Genomic DNA, 24,969 nt, shown 5'->3' with positions numbered 1-24,969 from the left:
AAAAACATGCAACTATTTTGGACGCGTTTTGAGTAACTGCGTTTCTAGAAAGTCTAAAATACATAAATAATAATTTCAATGATGAATTTTACATATACACTGACAGCCTCTCTTTACTACTCCCAATAAAAAAAACTCAAATAATCATAACCCAAGAATACGAATGATTAAGGGAGAAATCATCAAAATTAAACAAACTCAAAATCTATAGATCAATTTCATACAGTCTCACACGGATGTTCAAGGTAATGACCTGGCAGACGAACTAGCAAACGAAGGAAGAAATTGTAATAAAATCATACAGACTCCGTTAAGTAAAAATTCGGTTAAAAAGGTAATGAAAGAAGATGTCAGTAGAAAATGGAACACACAGTGCAGGGATAAAGAACAGTAGCTCATAAAAATATGGATTCCCGTCTGGCGACTGGACCTGAATTTGAGAATAATTTTTTCATAAGACTACTACTAACAGGGCATGGGAAACCTCCTGACTATCTCAAAAGATTTCACAGAAGAGATAATGAATACAGTAAATGTACAATGGGTAGGGGTGACGTAGTCCATTATATTCTGAAATGTAACGTCACTAAAAAATATTGAGACAAAATAGAACAAATCCTCCATTTAAAAAATCAGAGGGCGACTTCCCTAAAATGCTGAAAGAGCAGCAAATAAGGGTAACACTATACACACAACAACAACACACACAACAACAAACTGGCAAAAGAGATAAACGACATCAATGAATAGAAAAGGAATGTGGAACAAAGATGAACAGAACTGCGGCCTCAGCTGGCTCATTATCCCCGAGGTGGGAGTGAGGGATCCAGCTGTAAAAGGCCAGGGACTGGTGCATAATAGAAAAATATCTTAAAATCGCAGTAACCACGTTCGCTTGGAGAGATCGAGATACCTGAAAGGAAGAGGGTAAAAGGGCTACTCATCTCCTCAAGAAGCTTTCGTACAAACGGACTACGCACCAAGTTGTGCAAAAAAAAAAAAGAGACAGGTAATCAAAAGGCTACCATTAGCCTGCAGCTCACTACAAGTACCCTACAAAACAACACAAAAAGAACACATAAACAAAAAGTAAGAACAAGAAAAGAAAGCTTGAAGAGGGAGAGAGAGAAAAAGAATGGGAACGCATCACCTTATGCCCACACGATGATGATGATGATGATGATTGGGAGTTTTGTGGCGCAGCGACAACTGGGATCATAATTATGCCCATATAAAGCAAAATAAAGAAAACTACGGTCTTTAAGCACAAAATCTGAAACAGAAAGCGCTCTCTCCAGACGGATAGCAACAGAAGAAAAAAAAAAGACCCACATAAACACCGTTTACGCAATAGATCATAATATTAAAAACAAAAAACAGAGAGATAAAGAGCATGAAAGAACTGATCTTCTGAGGCTGCCACAACATAGAAGGGACAAATACATACAAGGCCTCAATCGAGGGCTTTCATCGATAAAGAGACACAGAAAAGACACGCAGTCAAAAGTACACACGTAAAAAAAAAAAAAAAAAAAAAAAAAAAAACGTGAGAGAAAAATTGGGAGAAATAAGAGAAATATTCGAACCGAAATTAACATCCTTTCGAATAATTGCATTAACACTATTAAACTTATTTTTCTAGACAGGGACAGTTCTACAGTGATCACACTCTGTCATCAGATGACAGCAAAAATGAAACCACTCTCAGGCAGGACAACGGCCAAGGAAGAAGAGAAGACAGAGGAACGTGATAAAGAAGACCTAGCTAAAATTATATAAGCAGACACTCTTCTATCACAAACATAGCTAACGTTGTATGATTAGATCACATTGTATCCCAATATATATAGCCATGCATTATAAAATAAATCCGCCGATTGGCCGGGTATGTTCCCTTGGCTGTGGTTCTCGCTGGATAGTGGAAAATCTCCCACTCTATATATTTTTTTTCTTTTCTTCGCCTCTTGCTATACCTCGTGTGGAACAAGAGGTGGGGATGTTTTATCCCTTAACACATCTTTCCTTTCTTTGTCTTCCTTACTTTCAATTTTTGCATTGATTTACGTATAGTACATACTGCGAGAAGATGCAGAGCGTGTTCATAAAATGGTTGACCAAAGGAACAAGAGGAATACGTCTGGGGAGGAAGTCCTAATGACTTCCTGCGGATGCAGGGGCTCTTGTCGCTTGAGAGCGTGTCGTGCTGTTGTATTTCTATTCCTTGTCTCAGCTTTTATCGTCGTTTTTTTTTTTTTTTTCAATGTGCCAGCTTGCCTGCAGTTCTACCACTGGCGTATACACGTGCCCCTTACATTCATCAGGGATATTCATATGATCCGCAGGAAATCATTAGGACTTCCTCTCCAGACGTGTTCCTCTCGTTAATATTTTGAACGCAAGATCTTACCCGTAACATATATCTTAAAAGGCGAGCGGAAAAGAAACAAGGCGACACATCGGCATCCGAAGCAGATAGGACCACTCGGTAGGCAAGTTCAAGCTGCAAACAAGTTGAAACTGAAATTGTTTCATCGTGTCCTAGAGCAAGATGAAGTCCCTATGGCTGATCTCCCTTCTATGCATCGCTTATCTGAAGATAAACGGTAGGTCCAACACATTGCTCGGTTTTCAGGCCGTTTTAGGCACGTCTTCAAATGATTGGTTTGATGCGGTCGAATGAGGCAGTTGTTACGAGGTGACCAAAACCTCTCACTATACAGTTTTGCGATACGCTGGAAATCGTCAGCGCCATCGCCAAGCGAAGCAATTCGAGTTCTAAAAAAGTGATGAGAGTGTGCACCGTGACAGAATATGCGGGGGATACCCGGCTGCACCGTTCATGTTTTCAGGACGGGCGCCGCGTCCTCAAGAGCTACTACGCTCTAGTGTACTGCCCGTGACACAGTTGTCTGAAATCGCCTGTCAGTAGCTCTGCAGCGTTTATTTCCTTGATTTCTCTCGAACATGTCGTTCCGATATTCTATTTCAAAGTGGACCATGTGCTGCACGTGTTTCTTACTCAAAATAAATGACCTTGCATCACCTGGAGATGGTTTAAACCACGCGGTGCAGATTTCAGACAACCGTGTCGCAAGCGGTAGAATCGACGTTTCACGCTCCAGAAGCACACGGGCCGTTAGCCACCCGAGCAACCAGGGGCGCGATGCTCAGCTTTCCGTTCGTCCGTAACGCGCGTCAAATGCATCACTTAACCGTGATTCGCTACTAGCTACTTCACGAACCCAATCACAACATTTATTCCGAATAAACCGCAATAACAAAAGACGTTGGGCTAGTAGCAGTAGGGTATACATCAGACATTATGGAATGCGTACAAAAGACAAGGACTAAGGATGGCGACAACCCCGTGAGCTGGTTTTGTGCGCCGGTGTTTTCCCCATCCTCCGTACTTGTCTTTTGTGCGCATTCCATAATGTCTTCCGAATGAACGTTGCATTCTGAATAAATCGACCAAAGCGGTTTTCGCGTGCCGTAGTATTTGAAGTGACGTTTGAAGCGCACCAACTCAAAAACACGCGCGCACACACCGACAACAAACGTTGAGTTCAGTCCAACATCAAGCCCCAGATCAATGCACTACGCGCATCTTACACGATTTGGTACGCCTCACGACTTGTACACTGGACGCATATCCATGTACAGAACCTGACAGAACCGATAGACCCTTATCATTAGTCCCCAAATCACACGTTCGTTCAAATACTGAAGCCATGCGATATATTGCAAGCGACATAAGGACAGTGCGAAGAATGAGAGGTGCGCGTTACAAGCCTTCCGCCGAACGCTTTCATTGATCTTCAGTAATGCTATTTAGTATGAATTATTCATTTATTACCTCTCCGCATATTAGTTATCCGTTACTGGATTGCTGTGAAATCTGAACTAGTAGTTTCTCGTGTTTTCGGTTATTGTAATTTTCGAGACTTCCTGAAACGCGGCAAAAATAGAGCAAAAAATTAATTATAGTACTCAAATACAGCATATTAACTAGTACAAGATTGAATTGGTTTATAATACCATGGAGATAGCCCCGAGATGATTTTACCAATCTTCGCCCTATCTCGTAATGTCTCGGAAAATATAATCGCCGAAAACGAGAAACCCAAGACCAATTTCTAAGTAGTTCCTTTGTTGGTTTGCAGCAATTAGCGCGACCTCTCCTGTACGCCCACCCGACTGCGGTGTTGGAGAAGTGTGGAGGGGATGTGGATCGCCATGTCCTCTCGTTTGCGGTAAACCATATCCGACTATCTGCACTGCAAACTGCGTTTACAAGTGCGACTGCCAAGAAGGCTACATCCGAAGTGGAAGCGAGAACGGCCCTTGCATACCGCTCAGCGAGTGCTCGGAGGTTCCGGAACCCCCCAGCCGTCCTGGGCTCTGATGGCTTTATTGACGGCACGATGGCGATTGTAATTCGTCAAAGGAGACACCATCTTCAATGTTCTAGCTGATAATTATTCAATCTTTTGAATATAGTTCACTTTGCATAAACACGTACGTTTCGAAAGTGCCAGTTTGCTGTGTTTATTTTCTCTTTCGATCATATTGCCAGTTGTCGCGTAGAACGAATATAGCTGCTGACCTGCACCATCCAGCCCGTTTTTGACGTCTCGTATTTACCTGGTAGCCTCTGAAGGACTGAAGGTGCTCAAGACGACCAAGTGTGCGGCACAGGAACGAAACGTGTCAATTAACATGAGAGAACTGTTGTTCTGAGGCTGGAACAACATTCATCTTTCATCGTGTCAATTACTTTCGCGCCTAATCCTCATTAATCTGTTGTTTAATTTAAGTATGGCTACCTCACTTGTTCAAAGTCGTTATCTACTGCGCGGTTATCTACTCGGGGTTATACAGGGTTCGCCAAGACAAACTTCGAGGTTTGTAACGAAGATAAAACAAATAAGAACAGTGTCGGAAAGCTAAAGTAGATGTTAGAGGAAGTATTGCCCCAAAATTATGCCCCAAAGTAGTATGCCCCATTAATTAAGTATGCCTCAAAATTTTATGTCGATAATGCCGCTTGGTCTGTTTCTCTGCTGATAAATCGTGAAAATTAAAAAATGACGCTGCCTAAACGGCTATACCTGTGTTTCAGCTCCTTTCCGTCCGGTCGAACGCGACGTTGCAGAGTACGACTCTGCATTCAGTTCCACTTGTTCACTTGCTTTCGATGTCGTCTGCAACGCCGCGTTCGACCGTTTCGCCATCTGACGGAAAGGAGCTGAAACACAGGTATAGCCGATTCGGCAGCGGCGGTTTTCTAATTCACACGACTTGTCCACAGAGAAACTGACCAAATCAAAGTATCGACATAAAATTTTGGTGCACAATACGTCCTCTAACATGTACTTTAGCTTCCCGACACTGTTCTTATTTGTTTTATCTTCGTTACAAACCCCGAAGTTTATCTTGGCGAACCATGTACTTCTCTAGGCGCTACTAGTTATTCGAGATAAATATAAAATATGATTATTTTCATCGACGTCAACCTACATTCCAAGTTTTACAGCAAAGGAAGTGAAAAATGCCTAAAAGCAGTGATGGCCAGTAGTTAACTACATGTAGTTAAACTACTAGTTAAACTACCTGATTGTAGTTGAAAAGTAGTTATCAACTACTTGCAGAAATGTAGTGGCAACTACTAGTTAAACTACTATTTTAAGTAGTTAACTACAGTAGTTAGGTTACTGAAGGCGCCAACTACTTCCGATTTTGCCGCAAGCTTTACGGCACGATTGTGCTTCCGACTTTTGCCTTGAGCTACTTGTTTGATGAGAAGGGAGGTAGGGAGCAATTGTGTCGTGCATGTGTACTAAATCTTCACTTTTAATTAGAGGTGTGCGAATATTGAAAATTTCGAATACGAATCGAATACGAATATCTACAAAATTGTCCTTCGAATATCGAATCGAATTTCGAATATCACGTCATAGGATAACAGCTTCTAAGAGTTAATTAAGTTAATTAAGCTCCGAAAACAAGCATCGTCACAGTTGTGTTCTGCTGATCCTTAGAAAAAAGTGCTAATGAGGAATATGTATTAATGTATTGGCTTAGCCTAGGGCATACATGCTTATATCCACATGTACGGTAAAATTATTTTTACAGTGAAACAGTGTGCTGTTCTCATGAGGCAAGCTGAAAACCGCAAGAAAAAACTTTCAAAAATCTTTCATGAACAGAGAACACCTGTGTTGGCATTGTAAATTGCTGGTGAAACAGACAGAATGGAAGTAAAGAGCAATGACATGTTCAGAGTGGTATGATTTAGTGATGAGCACCTCAGAAGGAAAATGATGGTGGCAAGTGGTCTTTTCTTGCATTGACAATGCCTTCCGCATTTGTCGTGAAGGCGGGAAACTAAAGGCGTAAAGGCGGGTTTCACTGCTCTCACGCGTGACGTCACGCGTGAGACCATCGTTACTGACGGTAATGCATAGTTTGGAACGGCCTCATGCATTATAGCGCAGTAAAACTGTGATCCTCGGTGATATTGTATGGCTGTATCACGCGTGATTGTTTCCGCGACGTTCGTGTTCAGCGCTCCTTCCATTTCACGGCGGAAATCTGCGCGCGGGCCTCAAACTGTGTCGCGCCGACGGCGATGCGCGTGAGTCGCGAGCAAAATCGCTTCATGCAGGTCGGGTCGGGTTAAGGCTATATATGCGTCTTGCTATCATCTGTAACAACAGTTAGCGCAGTTTCAAATGACTGCAGCGTTACTGCATGTCGTCCTAGTTGGCGCTTTCATACGGTCGCAGAGCGCCGGAGTTGGAGAAACTATGTCGAAATATCAACACGTCCCACTCCTCGATTATCGCCGTCATCGCACGCGACCATGATTCTATCATATGTCGCTGACAACCAGAAATCGAAACCGAAAAAGACGTATGCGAGAGGCAAGCCCAACGTCAACATAATTTCGATATTTAACCGTAATTTCACCGAACTGTAGGCCTCATACGAATGTTCAGAGTTCGCTAGCAATCCACTAAAGCCGCGACAGTGCTGACGATCTATGAAACGTACCGCCATAGGCGCCGGCTGCGGGGGGGGGGGGGGGGGCTTGGGGGCCTGGTCCCCCCCCCCGGAACTTTTCCTAGGAGGGGCCAGGCCCCCTCCTGGAAGTCTAACCAGCTGACACTCAAGATGAAAGTTTCGAGGAATATCCTAAGAATCGATCGCGTGTTGCACGCGATTGATGATGAACATCTTCAAAGGTTCGTCTCATAACGTCACAACACGGATTTCCTGATACCTTGCCCGACCTCTCTGTAAAAGGGGGGGGGGGGGGCTTTGTGCCCCGGCCCCCTCCGGCAGATTGAAAACTCTCCGCCTATGCGTACCGCGGTCTCGGGTTTCGGTGGGGCGGACTCTAAAATGGCGTCCGCACACAGCTGCGTACTAGTTTCGGTTTCGGTTACCGAACGTATAGCGACGCATTCGTAAACGAGCGCGTCGCTTTGCAGCTGTTCTACTATGCATGTTCGTCGCCGCAACGTACAAATTCCAGTGCGCAGCCCGCAACAGCTTCGGAATAAGCTGCTGTGATATGCGAAAAAAAAATCGAATATTAAGACTTTTACGAATATTCGAAAACTTCGAATATCAAATTTTCGAATACGAATATGAATCGAATATCGCAAATATTCTATTCGTATTCGAAATTTCGAATATTCGCACAACTCTACTTTTAATGCTTGTCTAGTGAAGCCTCATATGCTGTGAAATAATTCTGCAACTTAGTTTATCGCGGAGGCACAGAAAGAATCCCACCGCAAGCTTTGTATTTGACGATCGTAGCAATGGCTTGAGCCAAAGCTTATTATTGCATGTGATTCATATTTAGGTGTCCAAGAACACTGCAAGGGATTGGTGTTGGTGGACAACGTTAAGTAGTTGTAGATGTAGTTAAACTACATTGCAGTAGTTAAAAAAAGTAGTTTTAACTACTCCCCTGAAAAGTAGTTGAACTACTAGTTAAACTACTCAATCAGAAAGTAGTTAGTAGTTATAGTTAAACTACTGTAGAAGTAGTTAGTGGCCATCACTGCCTAAAAGTAGGCATCGCGAATACCAAATTCTAACCCGCCCTGACATCACTGGAGCTGCTTCCGTCAGTGGGATTAGATACGACAACCAAACGGAATGGCCGTAGCTTTCGCTATATATACGCGAAAGCTTAAATATTAAACAATCTATAGTAAAGAATTCTTTACTAAACGAGCTACTGTTTTCCGGAGCGTGACGCTCTATATGTCGTGCTCTCGTGCTCTAAACTTCGGGTCGGAGCGCTTAACTGGTGCTCGCCCTTCGTGATGTATTTCCGCCGTTTCTGCTTCCTCTGTTGGACGGTGGCAGCTCCGGCGCAGCCTGTTTACATTCTGGAAGATGAGATGCTAAGGTAAGCGACCACTTGTTTCATGAAGCAAGCGGCAACTCGAAAAGCCAAATAATGCTTCAATTGAATGTCGAGCATGTCCCTGAGGAAGGTATAGTCGCGTAGTTTTCACGATCGTGCTGCCGGTCAGTGTTGGGGATTTGAAATCCCCGATTTGATTTAAATTCTCAAAAGAGACTGGCAGATTTACTTTTGATTTGATTGGCGGCTTCATTATGAACATGACTTGGATATGGATTTAATCATACTTTTGTTTGGGGATTTGGATTTGGATTGAATCACATTTTTGCTTAGAGATTTGTATTTGGATTTACATAATTTGACATGAAATTCAGCGTATATGCATGAACGATGTGTGTGCTTGCGCGACTGTGGCGCAACGCTTGATCCGGCTCTGGCTGCCTCTGTTATACCGTGTAATATAATGCTGATACTGGTGGTGGTGCTGATGAAAGGGCTCGCCGTTGTCGGCCTCACAGAGCTGGGCAACGTTACCACTGACGACCTGGGAAAATGCGCGTACTGGGCCGACTTCTAAGGGAACTGTGTCGACATATGCCTGAAAGCACTGGCACCAAGTCTAATACACTTCAATAATCGCCGAATAGGCCACTAAGAAAGGCTCGGCGACCCTTCATAGGATAAAGCGTGAACTGCATGGCCCGAAAAGCGTTCGAATTCTTTCCGAGCCGAATTCGGGACCGAACTTTTTTCGGAGAACAGAATTTCGGGCCGAATTCGGCCCGGTCTGATCAAGCCAGATTTCTCCTCCGAAATGGGAAGTGACGCAAACCGAAAAAGTAGAAGCATCTAATGGCTATTCAGCCGGAACGAGAACCATAGCAACGATGACGTAGCAGTCGGGTCGACTGTTGCCGTGTGTGCGACTTCTACCTCTATGAATACAGGGATTATGTCATTGAGCTGGACGGTTGAAAGGCGATGTTCCCCAAGGCCAGAAGTCATCGGCCGAAAATTCGGGATGCATCTCAGTCATTAGTGTCGGGAATTATGTTATAGGGCTGTTTCGCTAAAGTTTGAGGAGGGCGACTAGAGCGCCGCTCTCACCCCTACCGTCGGAATGCTACAACACGCGGCCGCTCTCGCCCCGTATGCATAACTGATAGCAACGGGTAGGACGCGTCAAAGAGTGCGCCGTTTTTCTTTCCTTTTTTTTTTCCCGAAATCGAACTCTACTCGAATGGAATCAAACTCTACTAAAAATTGCAAACTGCTGTTGTATCGTACGCATAGCAGCAAGAAGATGGCTACGACAAAAACTTGCTCGCCCAAGAAAAGTCCCCGGAAAAGATGTCCCCGAAAGAAATGTCCCCGACTGGCAGCGATATTCCGTCTGCCGGCGAAGCGGTCGAGATGGCGTTGCACCGACATCGAACATGTGGAACTGAATGCAGACTAGTTCTCTGCGACGCCGCATTCGACCGTGTCGCAATCTGAGGAAAGTATCTGGAACACAGGTATAGCCGATTAGGCAGCGGCGGTTTTTTTAATTTTCACGATTTATCCGCAGAGTAACAGACTAGGCGGCATTATGGACATAAGATTTGGGGGCATAATACGTCCTCTAACGTCTACTTTAGCTTTCCGACACTGTCTTATTTGTTTTATCTTCGTTACAAACCCCGAAGTTTATCTTGGCGAACCCTGTACACTAAACACTCTAACAAACAGCGTCATTCGCGACATACACGCGTTCTGCATATGTACATCGTGCAGCGCTTTGTACACATGTTTCAACGACTTTTTTAGAAAGAATTTGTCGATCCTTTTGACTTTTTTCTATCCGGAAAACAGATGATAAACGATAACGCCACACCAAATTAGCCAGCGTAGACGGAGTGTCGTCTGCTAGGGAGCGGCCGTGTGTTGAAAAGGTCGCCACTAGCGGCGCTGACACACAAGGTTTGCTGCGCCACCTGGCCCAGCGCAACAGGCCTATGACTCTGTGTAAAGGAGAAAACTTGAAGTGAAAAAAAGGAGAAAACAGAAGAAACACAATACACGTAACAAAAGTTATACTTATTAAAGGCATGATGCAATAGCATCGAAGGGGGTATCATACATCATACAGAATATTTTTTATTAATGGAAGTTTTCAATGAATCAGAAGGCTAGCACATTTTAATCAAAGATATTTTTAATCAATACGATTACAATCAAAAATTAAGTTTTATGAGAAAAAGTCTAACATTATTATACGTGAGCACCATAGTGGAGTTTTAATTACAAAGTTCTGATAGACGTATGTAACTTCAAGAATAGCTGGGCCGACTTCTCTAGCGATTTTTTATTATTTTTTCCAGCGCGCGGTGGCTGGTGCGCAGGTGAGGGGCTGTCCGAATGCTTACCAGCGGGCCGACGGGTTCGGTGCGCCCTGGGCGGACTTCTTTGGCGATTTGTTATCTTTTCCAGCGCGCGGTGGCTGGCGCGCAGGTGAGGGGCTGTCCGTGTGCTTACCAGCGGGCCGAAGAGCTGAGCGTACCCTTATCGTTCTGTATTTTTTCTCCTGGGTCGACTTCTTTGGCGATTTTTCCGGCTGGGCCGACTTCGTTCGCATTTTTTCAGGCGGCGCGTGAGCGGTTTACATGTAAGTAGGAACATGCACACTGTCATCCCCTCCACGCGACGATACCGTCACACCTGGGCCGACTTCCATCGTCATTTTTGCAGCCTGTGCCAACAGGCTGCACACAACAGGTGTGCACACAACAGATGTGCAGTAGGTGGTCTACATGCAAAGGATAGTAAAACCAAATAGTGGCAGGTATTATGTTGTAGCTCTGCGTGAAGGCGAAAACCCAGCCAAAAAAAGAACAGGCAAACACTTTCTGAACAAGCAGGGCGATACATCACAGGAACATTTCATTCAAAGCCCACTAACAAAAAAGAAAAAGAAAAAAAAACGAGTGAGAGAGGGAAGCTGAACTCCTATAGACTTTCTCCAAGGTTACGCCCGCAGGGAGTAGGGGGATTTCACAAGGGTCGTGGTGAAAGTCATAAACTGACTCCAACAACTCAAGCCGGGAATTGTGGGTTCGAGCGCGTTTAAAGCTCGCGTTTTTCTTACTCATCACATCTTTTTTGTAAATTGACTTTCATAATTCTCACAATAGGTGGATATTAATAACATTCTAAACACGATAAGATAATCATTTTTTAATAAATAAAATGAACACCGATATGATTTAATGAAATGTAGAGGCACACTACAAAACAGAACAGACAATTGCTCTACATTGAAGAGATGGACGGTTTTTGTACTCGTTACCATAAGTCGTGGGAAGATGTGATAAAAAACTGCTTCGAAAAGGAAGAGCCTCGAAACGATTCAATTGTCGGTGCATTTCAATATGTCCTAGACATGGTCGTATTCGGAGATATGGTGCAAATTATGGAATTCAAGATGCAAGAACTTGTATGCCGAATCTATAATAGTTATAAAATTTGCACGCCAACATCGGAAGGACCACTGGGATTGAATGTGGAGTTTTTGAGGTTTGCTAACGAAGAATTGAAATACGCTAGGCGAAATGATGATGATGATGGTGATGATTGGGATTTTAATGGCGCATTGACAACAAAGATCATAACTAGACCAAATGTGTGTAGTTGGAAGTTTAGTGGCGCGAGGGCAACTAAGGCCAAAAAGCGCCAAATCAATGACTAATGTGAGCTCTAGGTGAATTAATGCGTATGGGTGGATTAATAAAAATACTGTTTAGCACGTCATAAAATAGATGCTCTAAAAGCTGTTAAATGATCCAAGCTTTTACAGGCTACCCATAAGCTTAGCGGTCTCTAAAAATTTGATGACATTTATGTGTGGCACAACTGGTTCCTCACTCAGCAGGAGAGAAGGGTGATAAGGGATGTGATATCGATAAAACGTCGAGAAGTATGTGCGGCAATGATGTTCATATAAAGGACATGTCAGAAGAATATGTATTACTGTCAAACGTTCGCAACAATGATGGCATTCTGGCTGTTCTTCACCTAACAGTAAGTGACGATGTGTCATATTGGTATGTCCAATCCGAAGTCTTGCAAATGTAACTTCATAAAATCTGTTTTTGTTGTGACTGCTACCCCATTCATTAACTGCTGGTTTAATCATGTGTAACTTGTTCTGTGTTTCTTTATTCCAGCTTTCCTGCCATAACGATAGCATGCCTCTCTTAAGCACTGTTCGGTGATCCTGGAATGGTATAGCCATAATTTGCACCTCAGTTTCCGCTCCTTTCGCCATGGCATCGGCAAGCTCGTTCCCTGAGATACCAACATGGCTTGGTACCCAACGGAATTGTATAATACAGTGAACCCTCGTTAATATGACCCCAGATAATCTGACATACGCGCTTTACGACCATACTCCTGGGGAACAATGCAGTGAAACCTCTGCAAATCCCGCCCCGTTAATTTGACAATTCCGCATTATGACCAAAATTTTCGGGAACGACCATGGTCATAATAACGAGGGTTCACTGTATATCCTTCTAGATAAGTCTTTGGATACACAACAAAAGATGGTGCAAAAGTGCATTTTTAGCTGGTTGTTTTATTTTGATTGCCATCATCAAACTTTTGGAGTCTGTGTAGATGACTGCCCTTTTCTCCTTTCCTTTTTCTATGCATTCGAGTGCAAGCAGCACTCCGTGTATCTCTGCAGTGTATATGCTGGCTTTGGGATTAATCTTGACAGAGCTCACGAGACCTGCCTCTGCTGCCGTGCTGCTGCAGCAGCACGGTAAGGTGACTTAGAGCCATCTGTATAGAATTCTGCAAAACCTCTATAAGTGTTCTTTATCTCCAGGAACTCTGCTTTAATGACAAAGGAAGACGTAAGTTTGTTGTCGTATTTGCTTAGCTCAAAATTACACCTGATCTCCTTTTTCTTCCATGGAGCAAAGTCATCCCTGTGTGAAAGAATGTGTTCTGGTGTGAGCTCCAACCCAAATTCCTTAGCTATACTTTTAGCTCGAACTGCAATAGTTGGGATGGACCTTGGTTTATTTTGGAACAAGGCCCTTCTGCGATTGTTTTCAAAGATGAAATGACAAGGATGATCTGACAGCGATAAAACCTTTTGGACATAAGATAGAGTTAAAAACTTCCTTTGAAGTGTTAACGACGGTTCGGAGCATTCGACATATAAACTTTGGACTGGAGACGTGCGATATGCCCCTGTTACCATCCTGATAGCCTAGTGGTGAACAGGATCAATGCACTTGAGTGTGGACGGTCGAGCTGACCCATAGACGATACTTCCATAATATATCTTGGACCGTATCAAAGATCGATATACGCGGAGTAAGCATGCTCTATCGGTACCCCATGTCTTGTGAGAAAGAACTTTGAGAATATTTGATGCTTTCTGTGTACGTATTTTCAAGTCACGAATGTGTGGTCCAAATGTTAGCTTTGAGTCAAGCCAAGGAACTTATACTGAGGTTTAGCCGGTATCCTCTCTCCGTGAAGAGAAAGATTGGGTTCAGGATGCACACCACGTTTGCGCGAAAAGCAAACACAGGCAGTTTTCTCAGTTCTCCTCTGCGCATTTAGTCAAACGATTGATGGTAATCTGCACCTGCCGTTCACATACAGCAAGATTACAGGAAAGAAAGCTTATCTGTAGGTCATCCATGTACAAGGAGTAATGAATCGCGGAGGGAATAATGCTCGCAACTGAGTTAATCTTAAGTGCAAAAAGTGTGACACTCAATACACTTCCTTGAGGGACTCCGTTTTCTTGCACATACACATCTGAGAGTGTGTTTCCAAGGCGAACACGAAACGTTCGTTGAGAAAGGAAGTCTTGAATGCATCGGAACATGTTACCTCCTATTCCACAATTTATAAGGTCTTGAAGGATTCCGTATCTCCATGTTGTGTCGTAAGCATTCATAAAATCAAAAAATACAGATAAGCAATATTGTTTACTCACATGAGCTTCTCTAATCTGTGTTTCCAGTCGTGTTAAGTGATCGAGTGTTGATCTGTGACGTCGAATCCCACATTGGAAACGATCTATTTTCGGTGTAATTTCTAAGATGTAGAGTAATCGGTTGTTGACAAGTCGCTCAAATGTTTTGCAGAGACAACTTGTCAGTGTTATTGGGCGGTAATTTTCTGCGCGACATCGGTCCTTATTGGGTTTAAGGATCGGTATAACGATAGCAGTTTTCCAATCTTTGGGTATTATGCCCTCCTTCCAAATTCTGTTAAAGAAACCAAGCAATGACTGAAGGGAGGAACTGGGAAGATTTTGTATCATACTGTAATGGATACTATCTGGGCCTACTGCCGTGTGCTTAGAACTGGATAGCACAGTTTCCAATTCGTGCATCGTGAACTCGCAGTTGTATTCAACCCTAGCATTGGACGCTAAGAGTTTCTTTCGCTCGGATTTTTCTTTGTGCCTTATAAAATTGTCTGAGAACCCAGCAGAACTCGACACTTCACAAAAGTGTTTACCCAAAACATCTGCTTGATCTTTTAGTGAAGTGCTGTATGAATTATTTGCCGTAAGAAGTGGAACAGTGAAAGCCCGATTTTCACCATCCATTTTTCGTATTTTCTCCCAAACAGCTTTTGCAGGAGTCTGGCTGTTTATACCTGAGACATACTTCTGCCATGCTTCCCAGATTTCCTAGCCAGATTTCCTAGCTTGCTTTCTAGTGTATCTAGCTTTCGCTTTTGCCCTTTTGAACGATATCATGATGATGGTGATGATGATGATTGGGAGTTTAGTGGCGCAACGACAACAAAGATCTGAACGATATCATATTGTCCAGTGTTGGATAGCGTTTGAAAACGTTCCACGCCTTGTTCTGAGCCTGCCGCGTTTTATGACATTCCTCATTCCACCAAGGCTTTGGCCGTATTCTTATCGTCCCACTGGTTTGTGGGATGGCTGTTATAGCTGCGTCGAGGATAACCTCTGTGATAGTATGGTTTTCTTGGTCTACTGGTAAGTGTTTTGTCATGTCACGATTGATTATGGCATGCTCTCTGAAGGCTGGTCAGTTCGCCTCTGACAGCTTCCATCGTGGAGGACATACCTGTAGAGTTGGAAGACTACTCTCGTCTCCAGAAGAACCGGAAAGTGATCGCTGCCATACGGATTTTGGATGGCATTCCAGGTATAGTCTAGCGACAGCCCTGGAGATGCAAGTGATAGATCAATACAAGAAAAGTTCCTGTGTGTTGAGCTGTAATATGTTGGACTACCATCATTCAAGATGGAAATGTCTGTGGTATCTAAAAGTTGTTCAATTAATTTCCCACGTGCATGTGTTCGCTCACTGCCCCAGAGTTGTTGGTGAGCATTAAGATCTCCCAATATGAGGAACGGTTTTGGCAGCTGTTTGACTAAATTGACAAGATCACAAAATGTAGGATGGCTATTTGGTGCCATGTACAGGGATACAACAGTGGTTAGAGTCTTCAGCTGCGCCCTAACAGCTACAGCTTCTAGGGTAGTGTTTAATTTTACCTCTTTGACGAGTACACCAGAGCTATTATAGCTACATCTCCTTTATAGTTACACCAGCTTTCTTCCGGAAACGGGTTCGACGACGCGGATGACCATTTCTTCGAGTTTTAAGTAAATTTCGTTCGGCCATTCACTCCGGCCGTAGAAGCCCGTACGGACCCTTTCTTCCCTTCGGGCTGTTGACCCACAATTCACATGAACCTTTGAACACGCCACACCTAACCCTTTAAATACCATGCCAATGATGAGGACGGTGCCCAGAACAAGAACAGTCTCTGTTCGCGCTTTTTTTCTTAAACGACCAGCAAAACTGCGGCTCTGTCAACTTTCCATGATTCTATACACTAGTATTATTACTCCTATATAATATTTTATTTGGTTTTTGGTTCTTTTATTTGGTATTTCTATTGGTTTGGGAATATGTCGTATATATATATATATATATATATAAGTCAAACGTCGCACTGCAGTACTGGACAGGTGTTTCGGCCATCTTGGGCCTCATCAGCAGTACGCAGTACGCATATATATATATATATATATATATATATATATTTCGTGCACGTTTTACCTTGATGCTCTAGGCGTTCCCTCCAAAACGGGGATTAACTTCCATATGTTGGAGCACCACAACAAACAAATAAAAAATAAATTTAGATGTTTTAAAATGTGTTGGTGGGCCCCCTACCCTGTGGAAATGTAGCTGTGGGGAAACACTTCCTGTTCTAACTGTTTGGTATCTCTGGCCAAGATCATGTTCATAAAGCGAAGCCAAACAATGGCTTTCTAGAGAGAAGTACTTATAAGGAAATGGGTACACGTTCTTAACGTGTATGCATCTTGAGGTGTGTTCACCTTACAAGAGTTACAAGTTACAAGATTCAAATGCAGGGCGATCACCGATAAAGCCTTGTGTAATGTGGCTCTTTACAAATTTATCTGCCCAAATCCACCTTGCAGGTCTCCTTTCTGAGCATTCCAAGTGACCCGAAAAAGAAAAAGAAGTGGATTACAGCCATACGCAGGGACGAGGGCAAGGATTTCGTGATAAAGAAGCATACAAAGGTGTGCTCCTTGCATTTTGTTGAGAACGACTTTTTTGCCAACTATGCCTCCGGAACAAGACGTCTGAAAGAAGATGCTGTGCCAAGTGTATTTAGTTTTCTACAGAAGCCTGCGAAAAGTAAAAGAAAGCCGCCTAAAGAACGTGCAGTCGCACATAGCCCTGTAACACACACCACGGAAACTGCAAGTCCAGAAAGATGCCATGATTTAGAAGACATTATGGTGGACATGCCCACATCCGAATCTGGGGACACACTTAGTGCTCCCGGAACTGATAGCACTTTGGAGCAACAGTCAACCATTTGTAGCATAGACTGCCCAGGGCAGAAAGAAGCCACAGCTCACAAAAACACAATAGAAGAACTGAAGCAGTTGCTGACAGTTATGGACCAAGAGTTGAAAGCGACCAAAGCAAATCTAGCACATGTCAAAATGCAACTTCAGGAAGCCAAAGAACATGCAGCAGAACTGAAGATTGTCAAACAAACACTCTTTAGCGTCAGCAGAGAGCTCAAACTAGAGAAGGCGATATCGAAGAAGCTAGAGCAGAAAGTAGGGAAACAGTTTTCCGTAGAGCGCTTCAAGCACAGCAATGAAGACATGCAGTTTTACACTGGCCTGCCATCGTACGCAGTGTTTGAGAGCATTTTGAAATTTCTCAATCCTGGAGAGCAAGGAGAGAATGTGAAGGCCTGGTCCTCTGGACGTGCAACGTCATCCAAGATGGGTAGACCAAGAAGCCTAACAGTTCAAAATGAATTTTTCCTGTTCCTTGTGAGATCTCGTCTTGGACTTTTTGAGAAAGACCTTGCAGATCGGTTTTGCGTCTCACTTGCTACAGTTTCAAGGATATGCATTACTTGGACAAGCTATAGTTTCCTTCATTTGTCCCAACTACCATTGTGGATGTCAAAAGAGAAAGTGCAAGAGGAGATGCCACCTGCATTCAGAGAAAAGTATTCATCTACACGTGTAATTCTGGATGCAACAGAGATCAAGTGCCAGACAGCAAGTTCACTGGCACTGCAATCTGCCAGATTTTCAAACTACAAGTCAACTAACACCTTCAAGGGACTGATCGGCATGTCGCCCGACGGCACTGTCACCTTTGTGTCAAACCTTTTTCCAGGCTCTATTTCCGACAAGGAGTGTGTAAGACAGAGTGGTTTTCTGTCGCTTCCTTTTAACGAAGGGGACATTGTTATGGCGGACAAAGGTTTCAAAATACAAGAGATGCTGGATGATATTAAGGTTCTGTTGAATACTCCGCCTTTCCTTACAAGGGGTCAGTTCAGTGAGGCAGAAGTTCAAGAAACACAGGAAATCGCTTCGCTACGTATTCATGTGGAGCGACGCATACAGCGGGTGAAGAACTTTCACATCTTTGACAGGCCAATCCCACTTTCTTTAGGCCCCGTCATCAATGAAATGTGGGTTGTGTGTGTGATATTGACTAATTTTCAGTCTCCACTTATCCGTATTCCCGAGGATCAGGAGGATGAAGTATCATGAGAATTGCAATGATTCCAGTTATCTGTGCATGACAACAAAACATGATTTATTTCAGCTGTGAAAAGATATTGCACATTACTTAAAATGGCACATTGGGCCAGTTGGTACATGATTTAGGTTTGGAACTAGGAGGAAAAACTCAAGGACTTAAGAAGGCACACCACACAGCTCCACTAACAACTGTTAATGAAATTTCGTCCCACAGGGCAGGTCTAATAAAAAAAGGTGACCTGCCCTGTGGGAAAAATTTTCATTAAACAGTTGTTAGTGGAGCTGTGTGGTGTGCCTTCTCCAGTCCTTGTGTTTTTGCTCCTAGTTCCAAACCTAAAATATTGCGCATCCCCTTTAAGTTAGTCACGCTTCCTTACGCTCACAGTTGTTTGAAAACATTTTTCTCCGTTAAAATCTAATAAAAGCTTGGCATTGCGTATTGTCTCCCACACGTTTGGCCTTGATCCTTTGCTTTAATATACTCCAGTGGTTTATCCAGAATCCCAAGCACAGAGGGGTGTTGGAAAAGGTTGGGATGGGGTCATTATTATAGTTACGTCATTACAGCCTAACTAACATATCATCACCTACACGTGTCTAAAGCTGAAATCGCAAGGACACCCCCTGTAGGGTGTACACAGGTGAAACAGTTAGTGGGGTGTCACTGAACATTTGGAGGGGGGTGGGGAGTGTTAGGGGGTCTGGATAAATCACTGCACTCTCTGAAAACCTACATTTTAGTGTTTTAATATAGCATCAATATAAGCGACAGAAGTATGACACAAAAGCTGTTGCATCAAATATACATGCAGCACATGAAGAATGAGACTGGAGGAGCAGCAGTAATAGACTACAATGTTAGAAAAATTTACGTCAAGGCACACCACAAAAACGTTAATTGTAGCTGTTGATTGTGTTGTTTCTCGTTATTTCCTTACGTCTATGCTGTTCACTTAATAAGAAATTAAAAGTTTAGTAATGTTGGAATATGAAACTGGTTCCCTATTGCGCTCGAAATGTTATGACAGGTATTCACGCTATCGCAATGATGGTACTCACGTATAGGAATATTAGACTTTTCCTAATAAAATTTGTAATTTGATTGTCATCATATTGATTAAGAATATCTTCTTTGTAGTGGTATAGATTTTATTTCCTCTTGTCGTTCATGTTCCGCGGTCTTCCATACATCTATCGGCACCCGTCTTCAACAAATCGGGGCAGATATCATGAGATCTGGTTGTTGGTTAGGAGCGTGCTATGTGGTGAAGTTCATTTTTAACAAGTCTACTTTCTGATGAGTTTGATTTTTTCTTTTGATTTTCTGAATGATAGGTTACTCTGTTGTTTTGATTAGGAATATCTTCTTTGTATAGGTATAGATTTTATTTCCTCTTGTGTTCGTGTCGTTCTTTGTTCTGTTTGTTGGCTAGGAGCGTGCTATGTGGTGAAGTTCATTTTTAACATGTCTATTTTCTGATGAGTTTGATTTTTTCTTCTGATTTTCTGAATGATAGATTGCTCTGTTGTTTTGATTAGCAATATCTTCTTTGTAGTTGTATAGATTTTATTTCCTCTTGTGTTCGTGTCGTTCCTTGTTCTGTTTGTTGGCTAGGATCGTGCTATGTGGTGAAGTTCATTTTTAACATGTCTATTTTCTGATGAGTTTGATTTTTTCTTCTGATTTTCTGAATGATAGATTACTCTGTTGTTTTGATTAGGAATATCTTCTTTGTAGTTGTATAGATTTTATTTCCTCTTGTGTTCGTGTCGTTCCTTGTTCTGTTTGTTGGCTAGGATCGTGCTATGTGGTGAAGTTCATTTTTAACATGTCTATTTTCTGATGAGTTTGATTTTTTCTTCCGATTTTCTGAATGCTAGATTACTATGTTGTTTTGATTAACCAATGTAGTGGTATAGATTTTATTTCGTCTTGTGTTCGTGTCCCATAGTCTTCCAGGGTCTCTGTTGTTCACAGTTAATTACATACAACTATCAGAACTTCCAGCTATTGCACTGATGGTTCTCACGTATAGGAATATTACACTTTTTATAATACAACTTATAATTTTGTTTATAATCATATTGATTAAGAATATCTTCTTTGATTAAATGTGGTGATCGTTTCCCGTTTTGATATGGTGTAGCTATTATTTCCCTACATGTTGGATGATTGGTTCTATATTAATGCTATGTGTTGATTCGAATTACTGCCTTATGTCTGCGCTATTCACTTCAATAGAAATTAAATTTGTGTCATATTGGAATATTAAACTTAGTTTCCATATTGTGCTCGAAATTACTTACACCTATCAGATTCTCACATCTCAGACTTTTTATAATAGCACTTGTAATTTTGATTGTAATCGTATTGATTAAGAATATTTTAAATGTGTTATCACTTCTGATTCATTGAAAACCTGTGTGATTATAGTTAATAAAAAATATGTGTTTGATCTGTGATACCTGCTATTGTATCATACCTGTAATAAGTATATTCTTTGTTACATGTATTGTGTTCCTTCTGCTTCAGGTTTTTTGGCTGGGTTTTTCCCATTCACGCAGAGTCATAACATAATTCCTGATGACTTTAATAAATATATTTTCACTTGTACTTTTGTGTATGGCTATCCTTTGCATGTAAACAGCCTACTGCACACCTTTTGTAGCTGAAAAAAAAATACGATTCAAATCGGCTCAGGCTGAAAAATGACGAAAGAAGTCGGCCCAGGCTGAAGGGTAAACGCGCACGCAGCCCTCCGGCCACGCGCCGCCCACAACAGCAGCCCTCCACCCGAGCGCCGTCCTGTTACAGGTGGTGAAGGTTTTTCGGCTAGGTTTTTCTCCTTCACCTGATTGGCATCACAATTGGCACAATTCCCAGCACTATTGGCTTTAATAAATATATCTCAACTTGAATGGCATTAATAAATATATTTTCACTTGTACTTTTTGTGTATGACCCTTCTTTGCATGTCTCTGCATGTAAACCGCTCACCTGTTGTATCGGAAAAATATGTGAAGTCGGCGAAAGAAGTCTGCCCAGGCTGAAAAATACGCTACGATGAGCGCACGCGCAGCCCTCCCCCGCCGATAAGCGCGCGGACAACCCTCCGCACACGCGCCGCGCAGGGCTCAGGGGTAAGGGCGCCGTAGTTTCTCACCCATGTAGCCTCGGCACCCCCTCCTACTACTCTCGTTGACATTTCTTCGGTTGTTGTACCTCATGTCTCATTGTAAGAGAGAATCACAGGGGAACGCAACAAAGCTGTTGCTCAGGGCTTGGCTCTTGAGTGTCTCTTTGCTTGTATTTCTGACATCCTTGCAGGGTTTCCACCGAGTAACATACTGGCTTTGGATCGAAACAACTGTTGTGGACAGAACTAATAATCGTAGCATGCTATTTTTGACCCTCGTAAGCAATGTGTGCGTGTACAATGAACGCTTGCGGTATTTCGTACAATAGCTGTTTCGTTGCAATCTTTTCGCTACGCGACGGACCAGCAGCCCTGCTGTCAAATGGCATATAGAACTGTATTCGTTATTATTTTAATACTTATCACAATGAAACTGCAATTATCACAAGAGGTTCGAATCATAACAAGCGCCCTTCGCTGCGCATGACGAATCAACTTCGGTCTCCCAGTGCCACTGACAACTTCTATGACAGCGAAGCCTGTTAGGGGCGGAAACCAGCCTGCTACAAAAGAATTGTTAGTGCTAGGCGTGAATACTATTGTCCAGAGAGAAAAGAATACAAGACACGCGCGTCTTTGGCTCGTTCCTTTTTCTTTCCAACTAGTTTGTTTTCTACATGTGGGTGAACTGAAGGAACAACCGGAGCATGGAAGGAGGGGACACCACGGTAAATGTTTATTATGTAGGCAAGGGGAAGGGAGTGCTGTCGCATCCATTTTGCTACGAGGAATTTTTGTCGCACGATAACTATCTTGCAATGCAAATGCAATTTCTTGAATTATGAAGTCTGTAGATAGATCCTCCTTTTACTCGCAAGTACAACAATCCCCTCACAGCTAACTGTGGGCAATCAGCGCCGCGTAATGCGATGGAGACGACTGAAAAAAACTAGTGAAATTGACGACATTTCGTGGCGAAAGATCACACGTCTCGTCATCTCACAAAGCGATAACACGAATCGCAGCCAAATAGAAAAAAAAAAAGTTGCCTTCACCTTTGATGGCACTTTGTCACGGCCGCTACTATGCGGAATACGGACAGGTTACATAGCGTATAATCGCCGACTTCCCTATTTTACTTCGGTTATGTCATTCGTTTGATTCTTATCATTTTGTGTGCGCACTGTGAGTTGAACTTCTAGTTTCAACAGAAGTGGTAATTTCATAATTCATTTCAAGAAATCCTGTTTCTGTAAGCTGTATTGAGATAAAACTGCTACCGATCGGCACGTGAACAGACTCTTCACACCTGACTGCAATTATTTAGTATTTGCGACCATGTTTAATGACGGTTGTTTGACAATTTTGCATTTGAGATATATATTTTTATATATCTCAAATATATTATATTTTGCACAGTCTTCGTCACACGCTACGCGCGCGGCAGTTACCCCCCGTGCTACTCAAAACACGAAAGCAGGAAAATCAACCCGCCGTCTTGCACGACAGTTTCAAAAGACATTTACAAGACAATCGTCCCTTCAACGCACGCATAAACACCGTGTACAATGGCATAATAGAGGGGAGACCCAAGGTCAAAGGGTCCAGTCCCCAGATGTCCCACGCGTAACTGTTTCTCCCTAACGGGGTCATCCACGGAAACCGCGACGGTGGCGCCCCGCCGTAGGATGCACTTAAATACATTCAAGATGGCTACCGTGAAACCGTAGTCTTAAGTGAAACCGACGCCGCTGTCTTTCCCTTGCATTCAAATTTTTCAGTGTCCACAACCCCAACAACGCCCCCCCCCCCCCTCCCCACATGTAATGCGTTGTATGAGAAAGTTGCACGAAATGAGCACTACATTATTTGTCCGTGTAAAGGGCCGACTCTTACTAGTCTAATGATAGACGTCATCGACAATCGTCAATATGACGAACGCCGCTGCATCGGAGAGCGAAGCATTGTGGTGAAGCACGCACCACGATAATATAGTGGGATCGTTCGTTCATTGTTCCAACGAAATGCAAAGATATGTACACTCTGCGCGATTTCCACCGTCGTGTAAACGTATTTGAAGTCAAAATAAGTCTTAGCCCGAGGCATGTACGCCAAACTCATACTACCGTCCCCATTTAAAGTAATCACCCTCTTTTCGGTGCTTACTCTTCAGCGCAAAAAGTAAGATACTACGTTACTGCCTACGTCAAACTGACGTACGTCTTAACATGAGCCCGTGAGCTAGGGAAAATCTAGGGACACCGAGGGGACAACTTCAACGAGCAATGTTGTTCGTAGAAGCACGATATTGGGTGTGGCGCCACTGTTTGGCAGCTAACAAGATATGCCTGACGCCGTCGCTGTTATTTTATCAGCCGCCGCCTCTCTGCTCTGGTATAGTCAACTATGCACAACACTGACTTTGCCGGACCGGCGAGCCAATGTACCCTTCCCATTGCTTGGTTTGAGGGGGGGTTGACATCCCTCTTGCTGTATTTGGTCATTTTTGGCCTGCTTTGGGTATTTTGGAGATGAAGATCTTTGGGTGTACCGGGGTGCACTGATGACATGTCTAAGGGAATGCTTCGTTGAAGATGAGAATGCGCGTGGAGGCTACCACAGAAATCAGAAGGAGAGAGGCTCCCTCCTCCACTGAATGCTCTCTCCTTGCGATTTCTGTGGCGGCTACGTGCGCGTGCCGTTCATTTTCTTTTTACTGTCGAACACCGAGTGTGCGAAAACATAACGTTAGTTACGCTACGTAAAAATGTTATTTTTTAGCGCGCTCAGTGTTTGCACACTCAGTGAGTAGAATCCATTGCGTAAGTTACGCAATTGATTTTACTCCAACATATAATAAATAACTGTACCCAAGTCCTTGCGTTCAAGTTCGATATCCCTTGACCTTTTGCAGGTTCATTCTACTGGTGCATAGCACATGGCGCAACAGTAGACCAAGGGCACTTTAGCAGCGCAACTTCTGTTTCGGTGCGGTACCGGAAGTATTACAATTACTGTATTATAACACTATACCTCTTGAGATGGTGAGATAAATGGCATGCTGCCTGAAAACGCTCTTGGAGCGTTCCCTGTTAGTCATTCCTGAGTTTTGTTCAAATTCTTTATAAAATAATCTTTATGGGAATCGGATTCTGAGGCCCACTACACCCTCAATAGGGATTAAACCTTTCTAGGCAGACACAGGATTTTGCGTCATGTGGTTTGAAGTGAGATGTCTGGTATTCCACTGTTTTCGGTACAGTCCAATGATCGACGAAGTGACATTTCAAAATGCTGATTCGATACCCTAGTGATGAGTACAG

General features: G+C 43.0%; 1 protein-coding gene across 1 annotated transcript; it reads left to right on the top strand.

Moving 5' to 3' along the window:
* The first annotated feature begins 15,396 nt into the window (after positions 1–15,396).
* Positions 15,397–18,518, top strand: LOC135372454 (uncharacterized). The gene is made up of 3 exons (XM_064606061.1): positions 15,397–15,416; positions 15,464–15,551; positions 16,902–18,518. Exons 1-3 carry the CDS (start codon positions 15,397–15,399, stop codon positions 18,516–18,518), a joined length of 1,725 nt encoding a protein of 574 aa, XP_064462131.1.
* The last annotated feature ends 6,451 nt before the right edge of the window (positions 18,519–24,969 follow it).

The sequence above is a fragment of the Ornithodoros turicata genome, unplaced genomic scaffold, assembly GCF_037126465.1.
Source record: "Ornithodoros turicata isolate Travis unplaced genomic scaffold, ASM3712646v1 Chromosome15, whole genome shotgun sequence".
In the NCBI taxonomy this organism is placed as follows: domain Eukaryota; kingdom Metazoa; phylum Arthropoda; class Arachnida; order Ixodida; family Argasidae; genus Ornithodoros; species Ornithodoros turicata.
Note: the sequence above shows the minus strand (reverse complement) of the source record. Positions and strands in the feature narration are given on the sequence as shown.

Bases quoted from the DNA above. Each gene is read 5' to 3' on its own strand.
- LOC135372454 (XM_064606061.1), top strand. From the start codon at position 15,397: ATGGTTTTCTTGGTCTACTG. The intron at 15,417-15,463 runs GTAAGTGTTTTG...TGCTCTCTGAAG, and splicing joins ATGGTTTTCTTGGTCTACTG to GCTGGTCAGTTCGCCTCTGA. The intron at 15,552-16,901 runs GTGATCGCTGCC...TCCACCTTGCAG, and splicing joins GTCTCCAGAAGAACCGGAAA to GTCTCCTTTCTGAGCATTCC.